Source organism: Salmo salar, chromosome 16 (assembly GCF_965601325.2).
Source record: "Salmo salar chromosome 16, fSalSal1, whole genome shotgun sequence".
Lineage (NCBI taxonomy): Eukaryota > Metazoa > Chordata > Actinopteri > Salmoniformes > Salmonidae > Salmo > Salmo salar.
The window spans coordinates 43,528,708-43,545,682 of NC_138306.1; the positions used below are offsets into that span (position 1 = coordinate 43,528,708).

The window sequence follows — 16,975 nt, forward strand, 5'->3', positions numbered from 1 at the left end:
CTGATGTCCTTACACAGCTCTCTGGTCTTGGCCATTGTGGAGAGGTTGGAGTCTGTTTGATTGAGTGTGTGGACAGGTGTCTTTTATACAGGTAACGAGTTCAAACAGGTGCAGTTAATACAGGTAATGAGTGGAGAACAGGAGGGCTTCTTAAAGAAAAACTAACAGGTCTGTGAGAGCCGGAATTCTTACTGGTTGGTAGGTGATCAAATACTTATGTCATGCAATAAAATGCAAATGAATTACTTAAAAATCATACAATGTGATTTTTCTGGATTTTTGTTTTAGATTCCGTCTCTCACAGTTGAAGTGTACCTATGGTAAAAATTAGACGTCTACAGGGTTTTTCTTTATTTGTTTTTCAACAGGACAATGACCCAACACACTTCCAGGCTGTGTAAGGGCTATTTGACCAAGAAGGAGAGTGATGGAGTGCTGCTTCAGATGACCTGGCCTCCACAATCACCTGACCTAAACCCAATTGAGATTATTTGCACTGCGGTGTGAAGAAAAAGCAGCCAACAAGTGCTGAGTGTATGTGGAAACTCCGACTGTTGGAAAAGCATTCCAGGTGAAACTGGTTGAAAGAGTAAAGCTGTCATCAAGGCAAAAGGTGGCTACTTTGAAGAATCTCAAATATAAAATATATTTTGATTTGTTTACATGATTTCATATGTGTTATTTCATAGTTTTGATGTTTTCACTATTATTCTACAATGTAGAAAATAGTTCAAATAAAGAACAACCCTTGAATGAGTAGGTGTGTCCAAACTGTACTTCCATTCATTATTTCAACTGGTACCGGGGGATCTTCAGACAAGTCTTGTGAGGCCTGTGGATGTCCTAGAGTAAAACGTGTTCGTTTCCACAGAGGAGTCATATTAGTGTGTAGCCCAAACTGTTTGGACACTACAGACAGAAGTTGGCAGATCGGTTGTATATCGACTTCAGACAAGTCCCAAGACGCTTGTAGAGCAAAACGGAGAACACCGATTTTGTGAGATGACCAATTTTTGGGACGTCTCATGGTCTGACAAACACCGCCCTAGCTCTGTTACCTTTCACTGCAGATGCGGAATTGCCACATAGGCGGATGCGGTGGATTGAGCCGCATCCAATGCAAAAACATATCTCTAGCTTAAATTGACAGATTTTTTTTATTGGGATGTTTTTACTATACTAATTAGACTTTAGGGGGTTAAAGACAATTATTAGCTAATCACACTTTAGTATGACATCCTATGTTTGAGAATTCCATTGATCATTTGGTGTCATTGGTGTTACAAAAGATATAACACCAATGACACCCAAATAAATACAAATAAAAAATAACCTAAAATTAAGTAAATTGTTTTCCAAAATGCCATGCCCAAATTCCACCGCAATTCAAGAATGACCCAGGTACACAGGCAGGAATTTGGGATTCTGAAAACCTTCAAATCGGCCACCCTGTTAGTTGTTTTGGTAAACAGCTGCGGGGTGGTGCTGGAGAGATCTAACCAGTCTCAAATTCATACAGAAGCTAGAATGTCCCTGGCTAGTATCAAATACAATATTAAATAAATACATAATTTGAGGTCACAACAGTGGAGATGGCACTGGCAGGCTGTCAGCTGTAAGGTAGGGTCTGTGGTGCAGTGTAGGGGGACCGTTTGTGCCTGTCGGGAACCCAATTGTCCTCGGAGCCCTTCGAGGCTGTCTGAACACAGGGGGCCAAGCCATCCAGGAAGTCCCTGTGCTGCTGTGTGATGGCCTGGGAGACCAGGCTGGGTAGGGTTTGCAGACTGACTAGGATGGAGTCCAGTTTGTCGTCCAGACTACCGATCCTCCTATCCAGCTCCTTGCTGCGCCGCTGCAGATCAGACACCAGGTCGTACATCATGTTCTGAGTCTGTGGAGCAAAAACGGTGTCAAACTTTCATAATCAGTGTTTAGAAAAAAATCTATCAATTAGAGATGATGAAGGTGCTTAGTCACCTTGGCTAGATCCACAAGTGTATTAGCCTGGTCGATGAGTTTCCTTTGTTCCATTTTGACTCTGCGCAATCTAGATGAAGTGGGAGAGGGAGAGATTTATGGAGGGAAAAGGGAAGGGTTAACTTAGGCAGCATAACATACACCGATACACACAAATAAACTCATCTTTATTTAACAACGGTTTGAAAAGGCACACTACTTACTGGTGAATGGCTTGCAGGAATTTCCGCTGATGTTTGCGTACCCTGGCATGATCGATGTTCTTGACTAATTTCGTGTGTTTGTAGATCAGCCATGTCTCCCTGAGTACATTGGCAGCTGTGTTTTTCACCTTTGGGAACATTCCAGAAAACAGAGACATGGCAGACTGTCACAATGGACTGCCCTAGCAGTGGAGTCTGTCTTGCCCATAGAGATAGATGGACTCTAACGCCTGTTAGCATGGGCAGTGCCATTGAGGACTTTCACCATTTTGAAGTAGGCAACTGGGTGGGGCTTCCTATGGGTTAATGGATGACTAAATAAGTCCATCCAGGTCACCGGGAGAGATCAGCCAATTAATTATACTTGTGAGGAAACATTCCATAACTGCAGGTGGAAGTAAATCACCAACCTTGGCTTTATACCTGTTCAAACTCTTGGTGGCAGTGTGCACCCTTTCAGTTTGTTTGCCAACTCATAGAAGTAGTAGAAGAAGAAAATGGACTACTTTGAAAGCCTTCTACTAATTGGATAGTAACTTTAAATTTAATAGAATGATTATTATAATATATTTAGGCCAAAACTCCATCCCACTAAAACAGACTGAAATTTCAGCCGTTCTTTTCAAACAGCTCTTACACTAAAAGGGCATTATCATTTTGACAATTTCCCAGTATTATTCCAACCTCATAGTGTGAAAATATATATAAAACACAGGAAAATCACGTTTTTGACTGCAATGGGCCTTTAAACATGCTTTCAACATTAGAGAAATACACCTTTTCAACAACATTTTGCTTATTGGGTTGCTGATTGGGGGCATTATCTTTTTTTATAATGTCTATTTATAAAAAAAAAAATATCTGGTATGTATCAGGTTTGGGTAGTAAATCCACGGGTCCGCCTCCCGAGTGGCGCTGTGGTTGAAGGCACTGCATCGCAGTGTTGCCGCGTCACTACAGCCTGGGGTTCGATTCCAGTCACAACCTGCCATGACTGGGAGTCCCATAGGGCGATGCACAATTGGCTCATCGCGCTCTAGCGACTTCTTGTGGCGGGCCGGGCGCCTGCAATCTGACTTTGGTCATCAGTTGAACAGTGTTTCCTCTGACACATTGGTGCAGCTGGCTTCTGGGTTAAGCGAGCGGGTGTTAAGAAGCGTGGCTTGGCGGGTCATGTTTTGGAGGACGCATGACTCTCCCGAGCCCATTGGGGAGTTGCAGCGATGAGACAAGATCGCAATTGGGGAGAAAAAGGGGGTAAAATTACTCAAATAAAATAATCCACGGGTTCAGGTCAGGCACAACTTTTTAAAGCCATGAAGACCTCTAATGTCCACTTACTCGTTTGTAGAGCTGAGTGTCCATCATGAAGTTGTGAACATGCTTCTCAGCTCTGGTCAACTCTGACTTCCTGGCAACTACAGCAACCACCAGGGCAGTGCAGCCGGCCCCCTGGAGAGAAAGAAACAGGCACTAATACTTTCAAGAGTCGTTATATATGATTTATTCAATATCATAAACTGGCTGGTTCGAGCCCTGAAAGCTGATTGGGTATGACAAAATATTTATTTTTACATTTCTTTTAGTCAACAAAACTAAGGAGCTGATCGTGGACTTCAGGAAATAGCAGAGGGAGCACCCCCCATCCATATCGATGAGACAGCAGGGGAGAAGGTGGAAAGCTGACAAACTGAAATGGTCCACCCACACAGACAGTGTGGTGAAGAAGGTGCAACAGCGGCTCTTCAACCTCAGGAGGCTGAAGAAATGTGTTTTGGCACCTAAAAACCTTACAAACTTTTACAGATGCATCACCGCGTGGTACACCAACTGCACCGTCCGCAACCGCAGGGCTCTCCAGAGGGTGATGCGGTCTGCCCAACGCAGGGGGCAAGCTACCTGCCCTCCAGGACACCTACAGCACCCAATGTCACAGGAAGGCCAAAAAGATCATCAAGGACAACAACCACCCAAGCCACTGCCTGTTCACCCCGCTATCATACAGAAGGCGAGGTCAGTACAGGTGCATCAAAGCTGGGACCGAGAGACTGAAAAACAGCTTCTATCTCAGACTGTTAAATTGCCATCACTAGCACATTAGAGGCTGCTGGCCTATATACATAGACTTGAAATCACTGCCCACTGTAATAATGGAACATTCGCCACTTTAATAATGTTTACATATTTTGCATTACTCATCTCATGTATACTGTATTCTATCCTACTCTACTGTATCTTAGTCTATGCCGCTCTGACATTGCTCGTCCAAATATTGATATATGTGTAATTCCATTCCTTTACTTTAAATTGTGTGTATTTTTAGATATTACTGCACTGTTGGAGCTACACCCGCAATAACATCTGCTAAACACGTGTATATGACATATTTTTTATTTGATTTGGATTACTTTGGAACAGACTTCCAAAATGAAAGTCAATTGGAGCTAATTTGATGGTGTTTTTAGTCTTTTGTCCAACAATATAAAATAAAAATAACCCTGCCCTAGAGCTACCTCATCATGAATGTCAAAGATCTCTTTTGGCACTTGTCAATGGGGAATGTGTTGGAAACATACCATGATTCCAGTCAGTAGACACACACCCTTTCCACAGTAAGTGTGAGGGACCATGTCTCCATAACCAATGGAGAGAAAGGTGACAGAGATGAGCCACATGGCCCCAGGGAAGTTACTGGTCACTTCCTGTGTGTCATGATATCTGGAGGAACAAGAAACATACCTGTTGTAATAAACACATCTACCCACTGGGCAAAAACTGGTTGAATCAGTGTTGTTTCCATTTCATTTCCCCCCCCCCCCAAAAAAAAACCTGTGTGATGACGTAAAATCAACGTGGAAAACTGATTGGACTTGCAAAAAGTCACTGACGTAATGGAATTTTGTCTTTTTTCCACCCAACTTTAACCGAAATCCAATGACAGGGTGAAGTTTTTCTTGTTGTTGATTTCATGACGAATTCCTGGTTAGTGCATAGTTAAAGGTGTGTTTATAAGTGCAAAATGCTATGTGATTTTGTTGCTGTTTAGATGCAGTACTGAGTAGTGTTAATTGATAACAACCAAATGAAAATCAAAACTAGACATTGAATTGATGTCTGTGCTCAGTGGGTTTTTCCTACAGTATATTAACATCTTATATAATTAAACATAAAGAAATGTATGAACTATATCAAGCAGAGAGGCAAAGTAGAGCCATAATCAAACTTGAGGCTGTAATCTCTCATGATCTCAAATACAGATCTTCTTCAGTGTGAAATGTACTGGGTACGAATGATGCAGTGCTGGTGGAGCAGCCTACTGTGTTGGGGGCGGGGCCTGTACCTCTCACAGACGTGCACTGTCCATGACGCGATGATCCAACAGGAGACACTGAAGACCAGCAGCACGGTGCCGGGGCAGATGGTCATGAGAGTCTTCATGACGAAGTGCGTGTTGAAGTTGATCTTGTTGATTGCGCCGATGCTGCGCGACGAGGCGTCTGTGAAGAGCTTGCTGTGCAGCAGCATGACGCGACTGATCAGGTAGAGCCTGAGGAACATGGGGATGGAGAGGACGATATCCACGTCGGCATCAGTTACCGAGGGCATGTAGGTGAAGGCCAACCGGGCCGTCCAGGTGAAGACATACTGGCCCGGGATGGGGTGGATGGCACAGACCAGCAGCTCCAGCAGAACTAGGAAGATCCGCTCATACGTCATGGCAATCCTCCAGTCATCAGCTGCATTATCCACCATGAAGAGCTATGTGTGTAGGTGTAAGGAGAGTAGGGCGAACAAGGGGATTTATTCAATGGGGAAATAAGAGCAAGTGGGAACATTATAGTATTATTGTAGAGATGGGGATGCATATCACCTGTATTTCCCGTGCATGGTACATCACGATTAGTCCGAGCAATATAGCAGTTGAGAGGCTGATAAGGCATTTCAGAGAGAATGAGTATGAGGATTCCTGCAGAGAAGACAGACAATTAAGATATCTTTTGAATCAGTCTTGTCTTACCAATGCTAGCTTACATTATTTGAGGTTAATCCACTACAATAGAGACATTTCTTACCTTTGTGTAAACCCCCCAGGACAATTCCGTCTCCATCACCATGATGACGATCCCAAGCATCCCAAAGATCAAGGCATAGTCGCTCAACTGTTTGCGCTTTCCAAAGAGCGCCCTACGCTGGCTCAATCTATAGCCAATGTCCTTGGTCCTCTTCTGTGGCGTGTCTCTTCCTCCTTCACTGTTGGCCTTACTGTTGTTCTCGCTGAAGCCTTTTGAGAACACCTCCTCCAAGACAGACCTTTGGAGTGTCTGAAGGGGCTCTTGTCTCTCTGAGTCCAGCTCTGAAAGATTTGGTGGTGAAGCTCCAAGGCTGCTCAGGGGTCTCCCAACATCCCCACTGTATTTAGCGCTGGTCACAACTGTATCGGGAAGGAGTGGGCTACTGCTCTTGGACAAGGAAGGCATCGATCCAACATGGCCAACCTTTTTGGTATGAGGATGTACCTGCTGCTCTCTTTGTCGTTGCCTTTTTCCAACTAGATTATGGTTCTCAGGCCACCGATGGCAACTGGAAGAGGAGTGAACACTGCTTTTGTTGCTAGTAGCCGCGGACGAATTCCTCACTCGTGGGCTGCTGCTGCTGGATGGGTAGAGAGAAAACTGATGGCATTTTAGGGTGCTAAAATGGTCACAACAATGCTGCCATTCAGGGTCTCGATGTAGATGCTGGTGTAAGGAAGGTTGTTGGCTCCCACAATGTACTCCTCCCTCATTCGCACAGCAGCTAGGTAAACCATTCCTTAACATCCATTGGTGTTGCGTTTCTATGGGAGGTTGCTGCTGGTCCTGAGGTTGAGACAAAACCAAGAGCTGCCTAACTTCACTTGACTCATTGCCATTCATAGGTATATTGAGCGAAGGTTCTGGTTTTTCAGTAGTCAAGACTGGTGGTAGGTTATGCTCTTTAAGTTTGAAATGATTATAGGTCTGCTGCCATTGACTATACTCCTTCAGCCAGTCTTTTCCTCTGCATCGGGATTTGAAATGATCCTGCTGGTGATCGATGGTCTCTGTTGAGGGATCTGCTTGATTTGGTTTCTGCCTGAAAACCTGGGATGACGATGAGGCCAGGGTGTTCTGAGGATAGGAGTGAGTATCCTGCAGAGAAGAAGGAGTTCCCTTCTTGGAAAATGAGGAAAGGCAGTCCTTCAGGAAGCCCTGCTTTGATCGTGGCTGGAAACCTGCTACCCCTGAACCATGTTTTGTACTAGGAGAATAGCAAACAGAGCCACAGTCGTCATCAGGACGTTCCACCGTGGTCCCATGCCACTCGGCCATGAGTGGGCTTCCGCGCTGCAGTTCAAGAGTACCACCCACCTGGCTACAAAAACGAAGGAGATCTTGATTGCTCAGTTGTGAAAGTGTAGTTTTTAATGGTGGAGATTTCCTTGGTGGAGCGACTCCATTCGGAGTAGCCAGTGGCAAAGAAGTGGAAGGGGACATGCTGTTAGTGCTCTGCTCTGGTACTAACGTTTGGTGGTGGAGGGTAGTTCCAGAGTTGCGATCCTGCATGACCTCAGGGGTTTTGTGTGGTAGGGACTGCCCTCTTGAGTTGCAGTGATCGGGGTCTCGGTCATTGCAAGCGTCTCCTGTTGAATCAAGCCGACGTGTTGCATTGGTGGGTTTAACTAGAACCAGCCTCATAATTAATGTATGATGATGATGGTTTATTTAATTTCATGTGTACTATGGCAGCTAAAAGCTAAATTGCAGTAATACATACAAGGAACCACATTTCAATTAATAAAATGTGAATCAAGAAAATTTAAAAGTCAGGGAGTTGAGGCAAGAATGGAAGTAGAACAATCCAAGCGGTGGAGGGAGGGGGGAGCCTCTTGGTTACAGCGAGGGAGGTCAGTGGTCATATCAGAGTCAGTCAGAGACAGGTCCGGAACCTTTCGCACACCTCATTGTCCTCAGCCTCTCCTTATGGACTCTGTAGCTAGCTGGCTTACTACTCCTCTACACTACTAATGTGTAGCACCCAGTTGGGTGATGCCCCAGATCTGCTGGAAGCTTAACTTACTGGCTCCTGTACATTTTGAATATTTGATTCATATTTAGTTGTTCTTAATTGTCTTTTTATTCAACTTTTTGTTTTTGTTAGTTAACTAAGAATGTATTAATAATCCCGTGATTTTGTCCAGGTTTTTCAATACTGTGGTGCTGGAAAGTCAGTTGGGAAAATCTTGTCACTTTTAACACTGTTTACAGTGATGAACTGCAAAGAGTTTGCTAGGAAGGAATCCAGATTCTAATAAAAATGTTTCCCAAAGCAACCTCTTATTTTGGTGTAACCATGTGCACTTGCCAATGCATGGTGTATTACAGTCATCCAGCTAAAAGGGTGTTGCGTTAACACAAGAATAATCTGCAAGAAAGCAGAGAAAACATGAACGAATACGATACAAAGACATTGACTCAACTCCCTCAAAGTTGTAAAGTGTCATATCTGATCATAAAGACAATTTTCTAAAGGCTTTTAAAGTGAATTAAAGTAGTGTGCACTACAGTTGAGGGCAAAAGCTAACAAAGATCTAAAGCAAACATAGGACTTCTAACAGAGACATTTTGTGAGACTGGACAGCCCCTGTCAAAACCAGATGAGAGCCCCTCTGATATGAATCCTCCTCCAACAGGGATATCACCATTGCTACTGAAATGAGGTAGGGCTGGGTTGAATAAAATAAACCTAAATTGTCAACAATAACTGGCGCATCAATGTTGAATACACTATTTACACATTTTTACATTGCTTTTTGTTTTGTTTGTACTCTAATCTTTTTTGTCGTTATGTAGGCTTGTGTATTTGCCAACTGTGCTAAAACATCCACAGTACTATTTATTTAAGAAAATGATTAGAATCAAGATCACAGATTATTCATGATTCATAATTTCCGTCTCCTGATTTAGTGAGCTTTCCATTCTTTTAACAACTGCACCACAAATACTTGCCCTCCACATATAACTGATAACCTTTGAAAGCATTTCAGGACAAGAAACCTAGTCTAATTTATCAACCAACTACACAATATTCAAGAAACTCCACAAGGAACTGGTTAAATGCATTTTAAGTTATTGCCTTTAATCTGAACCATTATCGACCCTCTCTTTGCTAGCTCAAAAAAATGGACCCAATCGTGTGACCCTTTAGGAAAATGAAAAACTATTGCATGTATTATTGTCATTTTCTCTGCTCTATCGACCCATAGCATGAGACAACTGACCAGACCAGTAGTCATACCCCATAGCCTGGAGACTCTTACCTTATTCCTTCAGATACATTTCTCTCCCTGTCCTTGTAGAAATCCAGACACAACTTGGAGGTGATCTTGGCCAGTGCCAGGGAAAGGCACCGCTCGAAAGGCATCTGAAGTGGGAGCCAGACAACAGGCTCTTCTTAGACAGGCTCTTCCTACACTTGAGATAGGGCCGCTTTCCTTTGAAAGTGATCATTAGGATTCAAATTGAAGAAAGGGCAGCTGCTGGGCTTATTAAAGGCTTGGCATGCAAATAGAACGGAGACAAAGCAACAGGATACAGAAAAGAGTGTGACATCGGATCTAAGCAATAAGGACCACATCACAGATCACACATACATGGACTCAAAGCAGGCCCATAAATAGCTAAAAGAACTGTTGGTTCTTCAAAGCAGAATTGTCAATTAGCGGTCAGAGAAACTTGTCATTGATGCTTTGTAGTTCAAAGGCCAACACAGAGCCTCTTATCTCCTCCCTCAAGGACAGACCATACAAAGCCTTTTTCTTATTCATCTTTCCTCAATTCCTCACATTCTCTCTCCTTCTCAAAGCGCATTGGGAAAAAAGGACTCAGGGTTAGGATCTTGTTCTTGACAAATTGAAATGGGGTCAGTGTCTTATCTGCACACGAATTGAGACCACCGGAACATCATAATAAATCTAAAATCTGTGACACATTATATATCCTCCAGAAACACAGTTTAACATTAATTATTGAATCATAAACAGTGAAGATTGTATGTTTGTAATAATAATCCAAGCTACCTGCTCCAATCCAACGTAATAATTTACGGTTAGGTCGGGCCACATCGAGCTTCCGAGTGGCGCAGCAGGCTAAGGCACTGCATCACAGTGCTAGAGGCGTCACTACAGACCCTGGTTCGATCCTGGGCTATATCACAACCGGCCGTGATCAGGAGTCCCATAGGGCGGCACACAATTGGCCCAGCGTCGTCCAGGTTAGGGGAGGGTTTGGCCGGGGTAGGCCGCCATTGTAAATAAGAATTTGTTATTAACTGACTTGCCTAGTTAAATAAAGGTTAAATAAATATTTGTAAAAAACATTTTTTTGGGGGGGGAGGTTCCCTTACCCAGCTCTCTCTACCTGGCATTGTTTCATGTAAGAATAGCCTATACACAGCTATTACTTCCTTATGTGTCGTTCACATATACAGCTGTGATAAATGAAGGCTCTTGCATCAGACTGTCTAAAAGTGAAATTGGCTTTTACCACAGCAAGTCATCATTAAACATCTGATCTATACTGAACAAAAATAGAAACTTAACATGTAAAGTGTAGGTCCCATGTTTCATGAGCTGAAATAAAAGATCCCAGAAATGTTCCATACACACAAAAAGCTTATTTCTCTCATATTTTGTGCACACATTGTTTACATCCATCTTAGTGAGCATTTCTCCTTTGCCAAGAGAATCCATCCACATGACAGGTGTGACATATCAAGAAGTTGATTAAACAGCATGATCATTACACAGGTGCACCTTGTGCTGGGGACAATAAAAGGTAACACTAAAATGTGCATTTCTGTCACACAACACAATGCCACAGATGTGTCAAGTTTTGAGGGAGCACGCAATTGGCATGCTGACTGCAGGAATGTCCACCAGAGCTGTTGCCAGAGAATTTAATGTTAATTTCTCTACCATAAGCTGCCTCCAATGTCATTTTAGAGAATTTGGCAGTGCGTCCAACCGGCCTCACAAACGCAGAAGTGTAACCATGCCAGCCTCGGACCTCCATATGACTGGGCCATGTGTGGGCCAGGGAGGGCAAAGGCCCACCCACTTGGGAGCTAGGCCCACACATGGCTGCGCCCCTACCCAGTCATGTGAAATCCATAGATTAGGGCCTAATAAAACACTTTTTTTTTTACTGATTTCCTTATATAAACTGTAACTCAGTAAAATCGTTGAAATTGCTGCATGTTGCATTTATATTTTTGTAAAGCATTTGATAACATGCACACTGCTTAATGCAGTCATTGACTAATGTATACATTATTACACCTATGGGCTTAATATAAGTGTTATATTATGCTTAATGTAGTTATAGAGTTGAGGGCTTTAACACAATGGATACCAGTGATAGTCTCTCACCAACCAAAAGAGACTCTGAAGGTTCAAAATCATGCATGGAGTTATGACATTTGAATGAACAATCATATTCACTATTATAATTAAACGATCATAATAAATTCTAATAAATTCTACTTTCAAGAAGCCAGTGAGATGAAGCTACAAACATTTCCTTTTAGTAATACGTTGTGGTCACACACTTTCAAACTGGTGGCAGGCAACGTTACAAAGACTGTGGTGTGTTTGGTCAACAGGCTACCATTTGAATGTAGCTGTGCTGTAAAAAAAAATAAAGTTATAAAGGCAGCACAGGACACTGTCATAAGCCAAATAAATAATTGCCAAGCTTCATCAAAGCTTAATGTCTATTGTGTTCCAAGTGAAATGTAATATTGTGACACAAATTAATAACATCAAAAGGCAGTTGATTTCACAGAAAATGTATTGGTCAGACTCAGTTACAACGTTCATTGAAACTAAGAAGGAGCACTACCTATGCATAATTATTTGGATCAGAGGGTTTTGACTATTATATTGTACAGTAAGAGTATTTTCTTACACCTGTATGATATTGGCATGTATAACAGTACTGTAGCAGAGTAAAAGGCATGGCTACAATACTGTAAACGTGAACAGCCGATACAACCTTATATTTATGACATTGACGTCCTCTAGATAAGCAATTCATTAACTATGCTGAATAAAAATATAAAAACAACATAGAACAATTTCACTGAGTTACAGTTCATATAAGGAAATCAGTCAATTGAAATAAATTCATTAGGCTCTAATCTATGGATTTCACATGACTGGGAAGGGGTGCAGCCATGGGTGGGCAGAGGCCCACCCACTGGGGAGCCAGACCCAGCCAATCAGAATGTTTTTTTTCCGACAAAAGGGCTTTATTACAGACAGAAATAATCCTCAGTTGGTCAGCTGTCCGGGTGGCTTGTCTAAGAAGATCCTGCAGGTGAAGAAGCCAGATGTGGAGGTCCTGGGCTGACGTGGATACACTGCCAAATTAACTCAAATTACATTGGAGGTGGCTTAGGACATCTGTGGCATTGTGTTGTGCCAAAACTGCACTGTTAATGATCATGCTGTTTAATCAGATTCTTGATATGCCACACCTGTCATGTAGATGGATTATCTTGGCAAGGAGAAATGCTCACTAACATGGATGAAAACACATTTGTGCACAAACTTTGAAAGAAATAAGCTTTTTGTGCATAAGAAACATTTCTGGGATGTTTTATTTCAGCTCATGAAACCAATACTTTATTTTTGCTCAGTATAAATGGAGAGGATGTGAATGTAGTCAGATGACTGTCATCCAGTGTTAGAGCATGAGTGTCACATTCAGGAGCCACTGGGAAACAAAGATGAACAGAGCGATAGGTGTCACATGGATGAGTTCCAATTCTCCTTTTCCCATAAATTGACTCCATCATGCATTTAAAAGCACTAGATTGGTGCATTTTAAATACCCATTTGTGCTAAATGAATCATGTTGTTGATGATACATAACAGTGGTGGGTTTGAGAGACACTTACCAGCAGCTACTAAAACAACTGACAAGAGAGGTGTTGAGCTTTAAGCCTCCATAAATGAGATGGCCTTTCTAAATAGGAACTCCGTACAGGAGTCTCTTGAAAACAAAAGGTGAGAAAATGGTACGTAAACCAGCATTTAAAATGTTCTTGGTATTTGAATTTAGACAGATCACTGGAGTTGAAATATCTTTTTTTGTAGTCTTTTCAAATCTCACTTATGAAAAGCAATCTCCATACAATTCAGTCTATATTAGGTCTTTACTTGCTGTAACCTGCAAGCAGATGCAGAATTCAGACCTAATTTAGCATGCTACCAGGATTGGGAACAACAGTATTGATCAGGTACACCTAGGGTTGCACATTGTGGGGAAAATTCAGAGGTAGACACTTTCTGTGGGAATTAATACCATTTAAATGTGGATGTTTTTTTGCATATCATATGGAGACAGGGTAAAATGTTTGTCATAAGTAGACAATTTCAAATTATTAAATCCTTCCAGTAGAAAAAAAAAACAATTGAACTTTAAATAAATTGACTTCACATGTGATGGTTTCACTGAACAAAAGGGAATATTGAATGAACCCCAATGATCCATTGCATCTCCCAAAACCATTTTCAATGATAGTCTAGAAACTAAAGCTTTGGTTGTCTTCCTCTCAGGGTTCCATGTCTTCTCCCCGGACCTCCTCAATGTCCACCTCTTGAACATCTGACTCTTGATGCCTCATCTTCACTGTCACTTTAAAACATTGTTGAGGATGGCTCGTTGTCAGGCTCAAAAAGCCTCAAATTTGCCAGGATGGCCACCAGTTTTTCAACCCTTGTATTGGTCAGCCTGTTGCATGCTGTGGTGTGTGTGTTCCCAAACAAGGACCAGTTGCGCTCTGAGGCGGCTGATGTTGGTGGGATTTGGAGGATGATGGAGGCAACAGGGGAAAGAGCATCAGATCCAACAAAGTCCCTTCCACCAGGTGGCTGATGAGATATGTTGGCACGACTGCCATATTGCATCTCCATCCCAAAGCCCTTGCTTGGAAGTGTAGTTTGCCAGACTGCCGAGAACCTTGCCCTCATCCAGGCCCAAGGTGGCGAGACACAGTAGTGATGACACCATAGGCCTTCTTGATCTCTGCACCAGACAGGATGCACTTGCCAGCATACTTAGGGTCCAACATGTACGCTGCGGCTTGTATGGGCCTCAGGCAGAAGTCTTCATGCTTTTTGATGTATTTCAGAACTGCAGTTTCCTCTGCTTGGAGCAACAGTGAAGTGGGCAGGGCAGTACGGATTTCCTCTCTTACATCTGCAAGCAGAGTCTGAACATTAGACAGGATGGCATTGTCTCCCTCTATCCATGCAATGGCTACTGCTATAGGTTTCAGGCTGCTTACCACTCTCTCCCAAAATACATCCTCCAGGAGGATCCTCTTGATGGGGCTGTCCAATTTGGTAGACTGATATGGCCATTTCTTAGACAGACTCCTTCCCCTCCAGGAGACTGTCAAACATGATGACACCACCACCCCAACAGGTGTTGCTGGGCAGCTTCAATGTGGTGCTCTTATTCTTCTCACTTTGCTTGGTGAGGTAGATTGCTGCTATAACTTGATGACCCTTCGCATACCTAACCATTTCCTTGGCTCTCTTGTAGAGTGTATCCGTTGTTTTCAGTGCCATGGTGTCCTTGAGGAGCAGATTCAATGCATGAGCAGCACAGCCAATGGGTGTGATGTGAGGGTAGGACTCTTCCACTTTAGACCAAGCAGCCTTCATGTTCACAGCATTGTCTCTCACTAGTTTAAATACCTTCTGTGGTCCTAGGTCATTGATGACTGCCTTCAGCTCATCTGCAATGTAGAGACCGGTGTGTCTGTTGTCCCTTGTGTCTGTGCTCTTGTAGAATACTGGTTGAGGGGTGGAGATGTAGTTAATTATTCCTTGCCCACGAACATTCGACCACCCATCAGAGATGATTACAATACCATCTGCTTTCTCTATGATTTGCTTGACCTTCACTTGAACTCTGTATCCATCAAATGAGTAGATAAAGCATGTCTGGTTGGAGGGGTGTATGCTGGGCGAAGAACACTCAAAAATCTCTTTAAATACACATGGCTTGTGAGCATCAGAGATGAACCAGTTGCAATACACAGCTTGAGTAAAACGTTCATCAGCATTTCTGAGTACGTTCCTCCATTGAGTCAAAAACACTTCTGATTCCAGGAAGACCGTGAGCTGTTGCTATCGATAAGGTGTCTGATTCATCATTTTCACCTCGATTAGAAGTAGAGGTACTTTTGTCAGAGGTTTCTTGTTGTGAGCGCTGAGGGAACTTTATGCACTTGGCCAGATGATTCTGCATCTTTGTTGCATCCTTCACATATGATTTGGCACAGTATTTGCAAATGTACACAGCTTTTCCTTCTACATTAGCTGCAGTGAAATGTCTCCACACATCAGATAGTGCCCGTGGCATTTTCGTGTAAAGATTACAATTTTGGGTGGGGGAAACCTAATACAATTCCATGTATAGATAAATAGTTAAGCAATTAGATTAAACAACTCCTTTGTAAAATAAATGTTTTAAAATGAAAATGTATGGAAACAGATGAATTGACACTCAGTTAACACGCTCAAGCAAGCTAAAACCCACATGGTAGCAAAAACTAGCAGAAATTGTTAACAAGTTAGAAATGATTTAAAAACACACTTTGCTGTAGGCTACTATTTACTAGTTAACAAAAAAAATGGTCAAAATATATTCAGCCCACCCAGTATTGTAATCAAAACTTACCAGAAAGCATGTAGTCCTTGGCTCAGACAGTGTAGTAGTGTGGGCTCAATAGCATCTCATTAGTGTGCAGGATCTTGAGAATCCACTGCACATGTGATGGAAGAATGCACTGTGCATGCAGGGTTGCAATTCCATTGAATTGGGGATAGTTCAACCAAAATATGCCACAATACCTAGAATTGCCTTGTGTATCCCACAAAAAAAGGTTCACTGTTATAAGCTAACTATTTTATGCATTTAAGCTAAATTCCCAGGCTTACTGTAACTTCCCATAGACATTTACCAGAATGTTTCCGACCCTTTGCAACCCTAGGTACACCTAATAAGGCCCTGTTAGGATGGGGAACAGGTGCAACAAGACACTTTATCATAGGGAAAGGGGTAGTAATTTCCAATGGTGCTGAAAATATCAGTTTATAACAAGGCAGTGCTCTTATAAGTCCACAGCTGGCTCTGGTCATGATATTTTCTTTTGTGGGTCATTATTATCATTACGATTTAAAGGCCCAGTGCAGACAACTCAGTTTGTGTGTTTCGTATCATATTGTACAACAGCTGTTGAAACTAACACTGTAAAAGTATAAAACATTTCGTAAGTCATTTCCTGATAATTGCTGGTTGAAAATACAATATACACAAGACCATCTAAAAATCAGCAGGTTTGCATGGGCAGGATTTTCCACTTGCCTGGGTCATCACCAGGCGGTAAATTAGACCAATAACAAAGAGTTCCAAACAGCAAGTTTTGAGTTTTCCCCTCCCCACTCAGACCACTCCCAGGAAAAGTCTGAGAAAGTTTTGCTGAAAATAATGTACAATTGTAATGGAAAACTAGTACAGTAAGGTACTTAATTGTAACCCAGAAATGTTATATTTGTATAAAACAGCACTATTGGGCCTTTAAAAGGAGGCGGTTACTATTAGGCAAGAGTGCAGATCACATTTTAGTCATTTAGCAGACGCTCTTATACAGAGCGACATACCTGTAGTCTCACCCTCAGAAACAATTAGATGCTAGTA

General features: G+C 42.4%; 1 protein-coding gene across 1 annotated transcript; it reads right to left on the reverse strand.

Annotated features, from left to right (window-relative positions):
* Window positions 1-534: 534 nt before the first annotated feature.
* kcnn1b (potassium intermediate/small conductance calcium-activated channel, subfamily N, member 1b) lies at window positions 535-8,289 on the reverse strand. The gene is made up of 8 exons (XM_014149283.3): window positions 6,254-8,289; window positions 6,052-6,147; window positions 5,521-5,939; window positions 4,757-4,898; window positions 3,522-3,632; window positions 2,181-2,308; window positions 1,978-2,047; window positions 535-1,891 (listed from the first exon to the last, which is right to left on the reverse strand). The coding sequence occupies exons 1-8, from the start codon at window positions 7,895-7,897 to the stop codon at window positions 1,610-1,612; spliced, it is 2,892 nt and encodes a 963-aa protein (XP_014004758.2). The 5' UTR covers window positions 7,898-8,289; the 3' UTR covers window positions 535-1,609.
* Window positions 8,290-16,975: the final 8,686 nt, after the last annotated feature.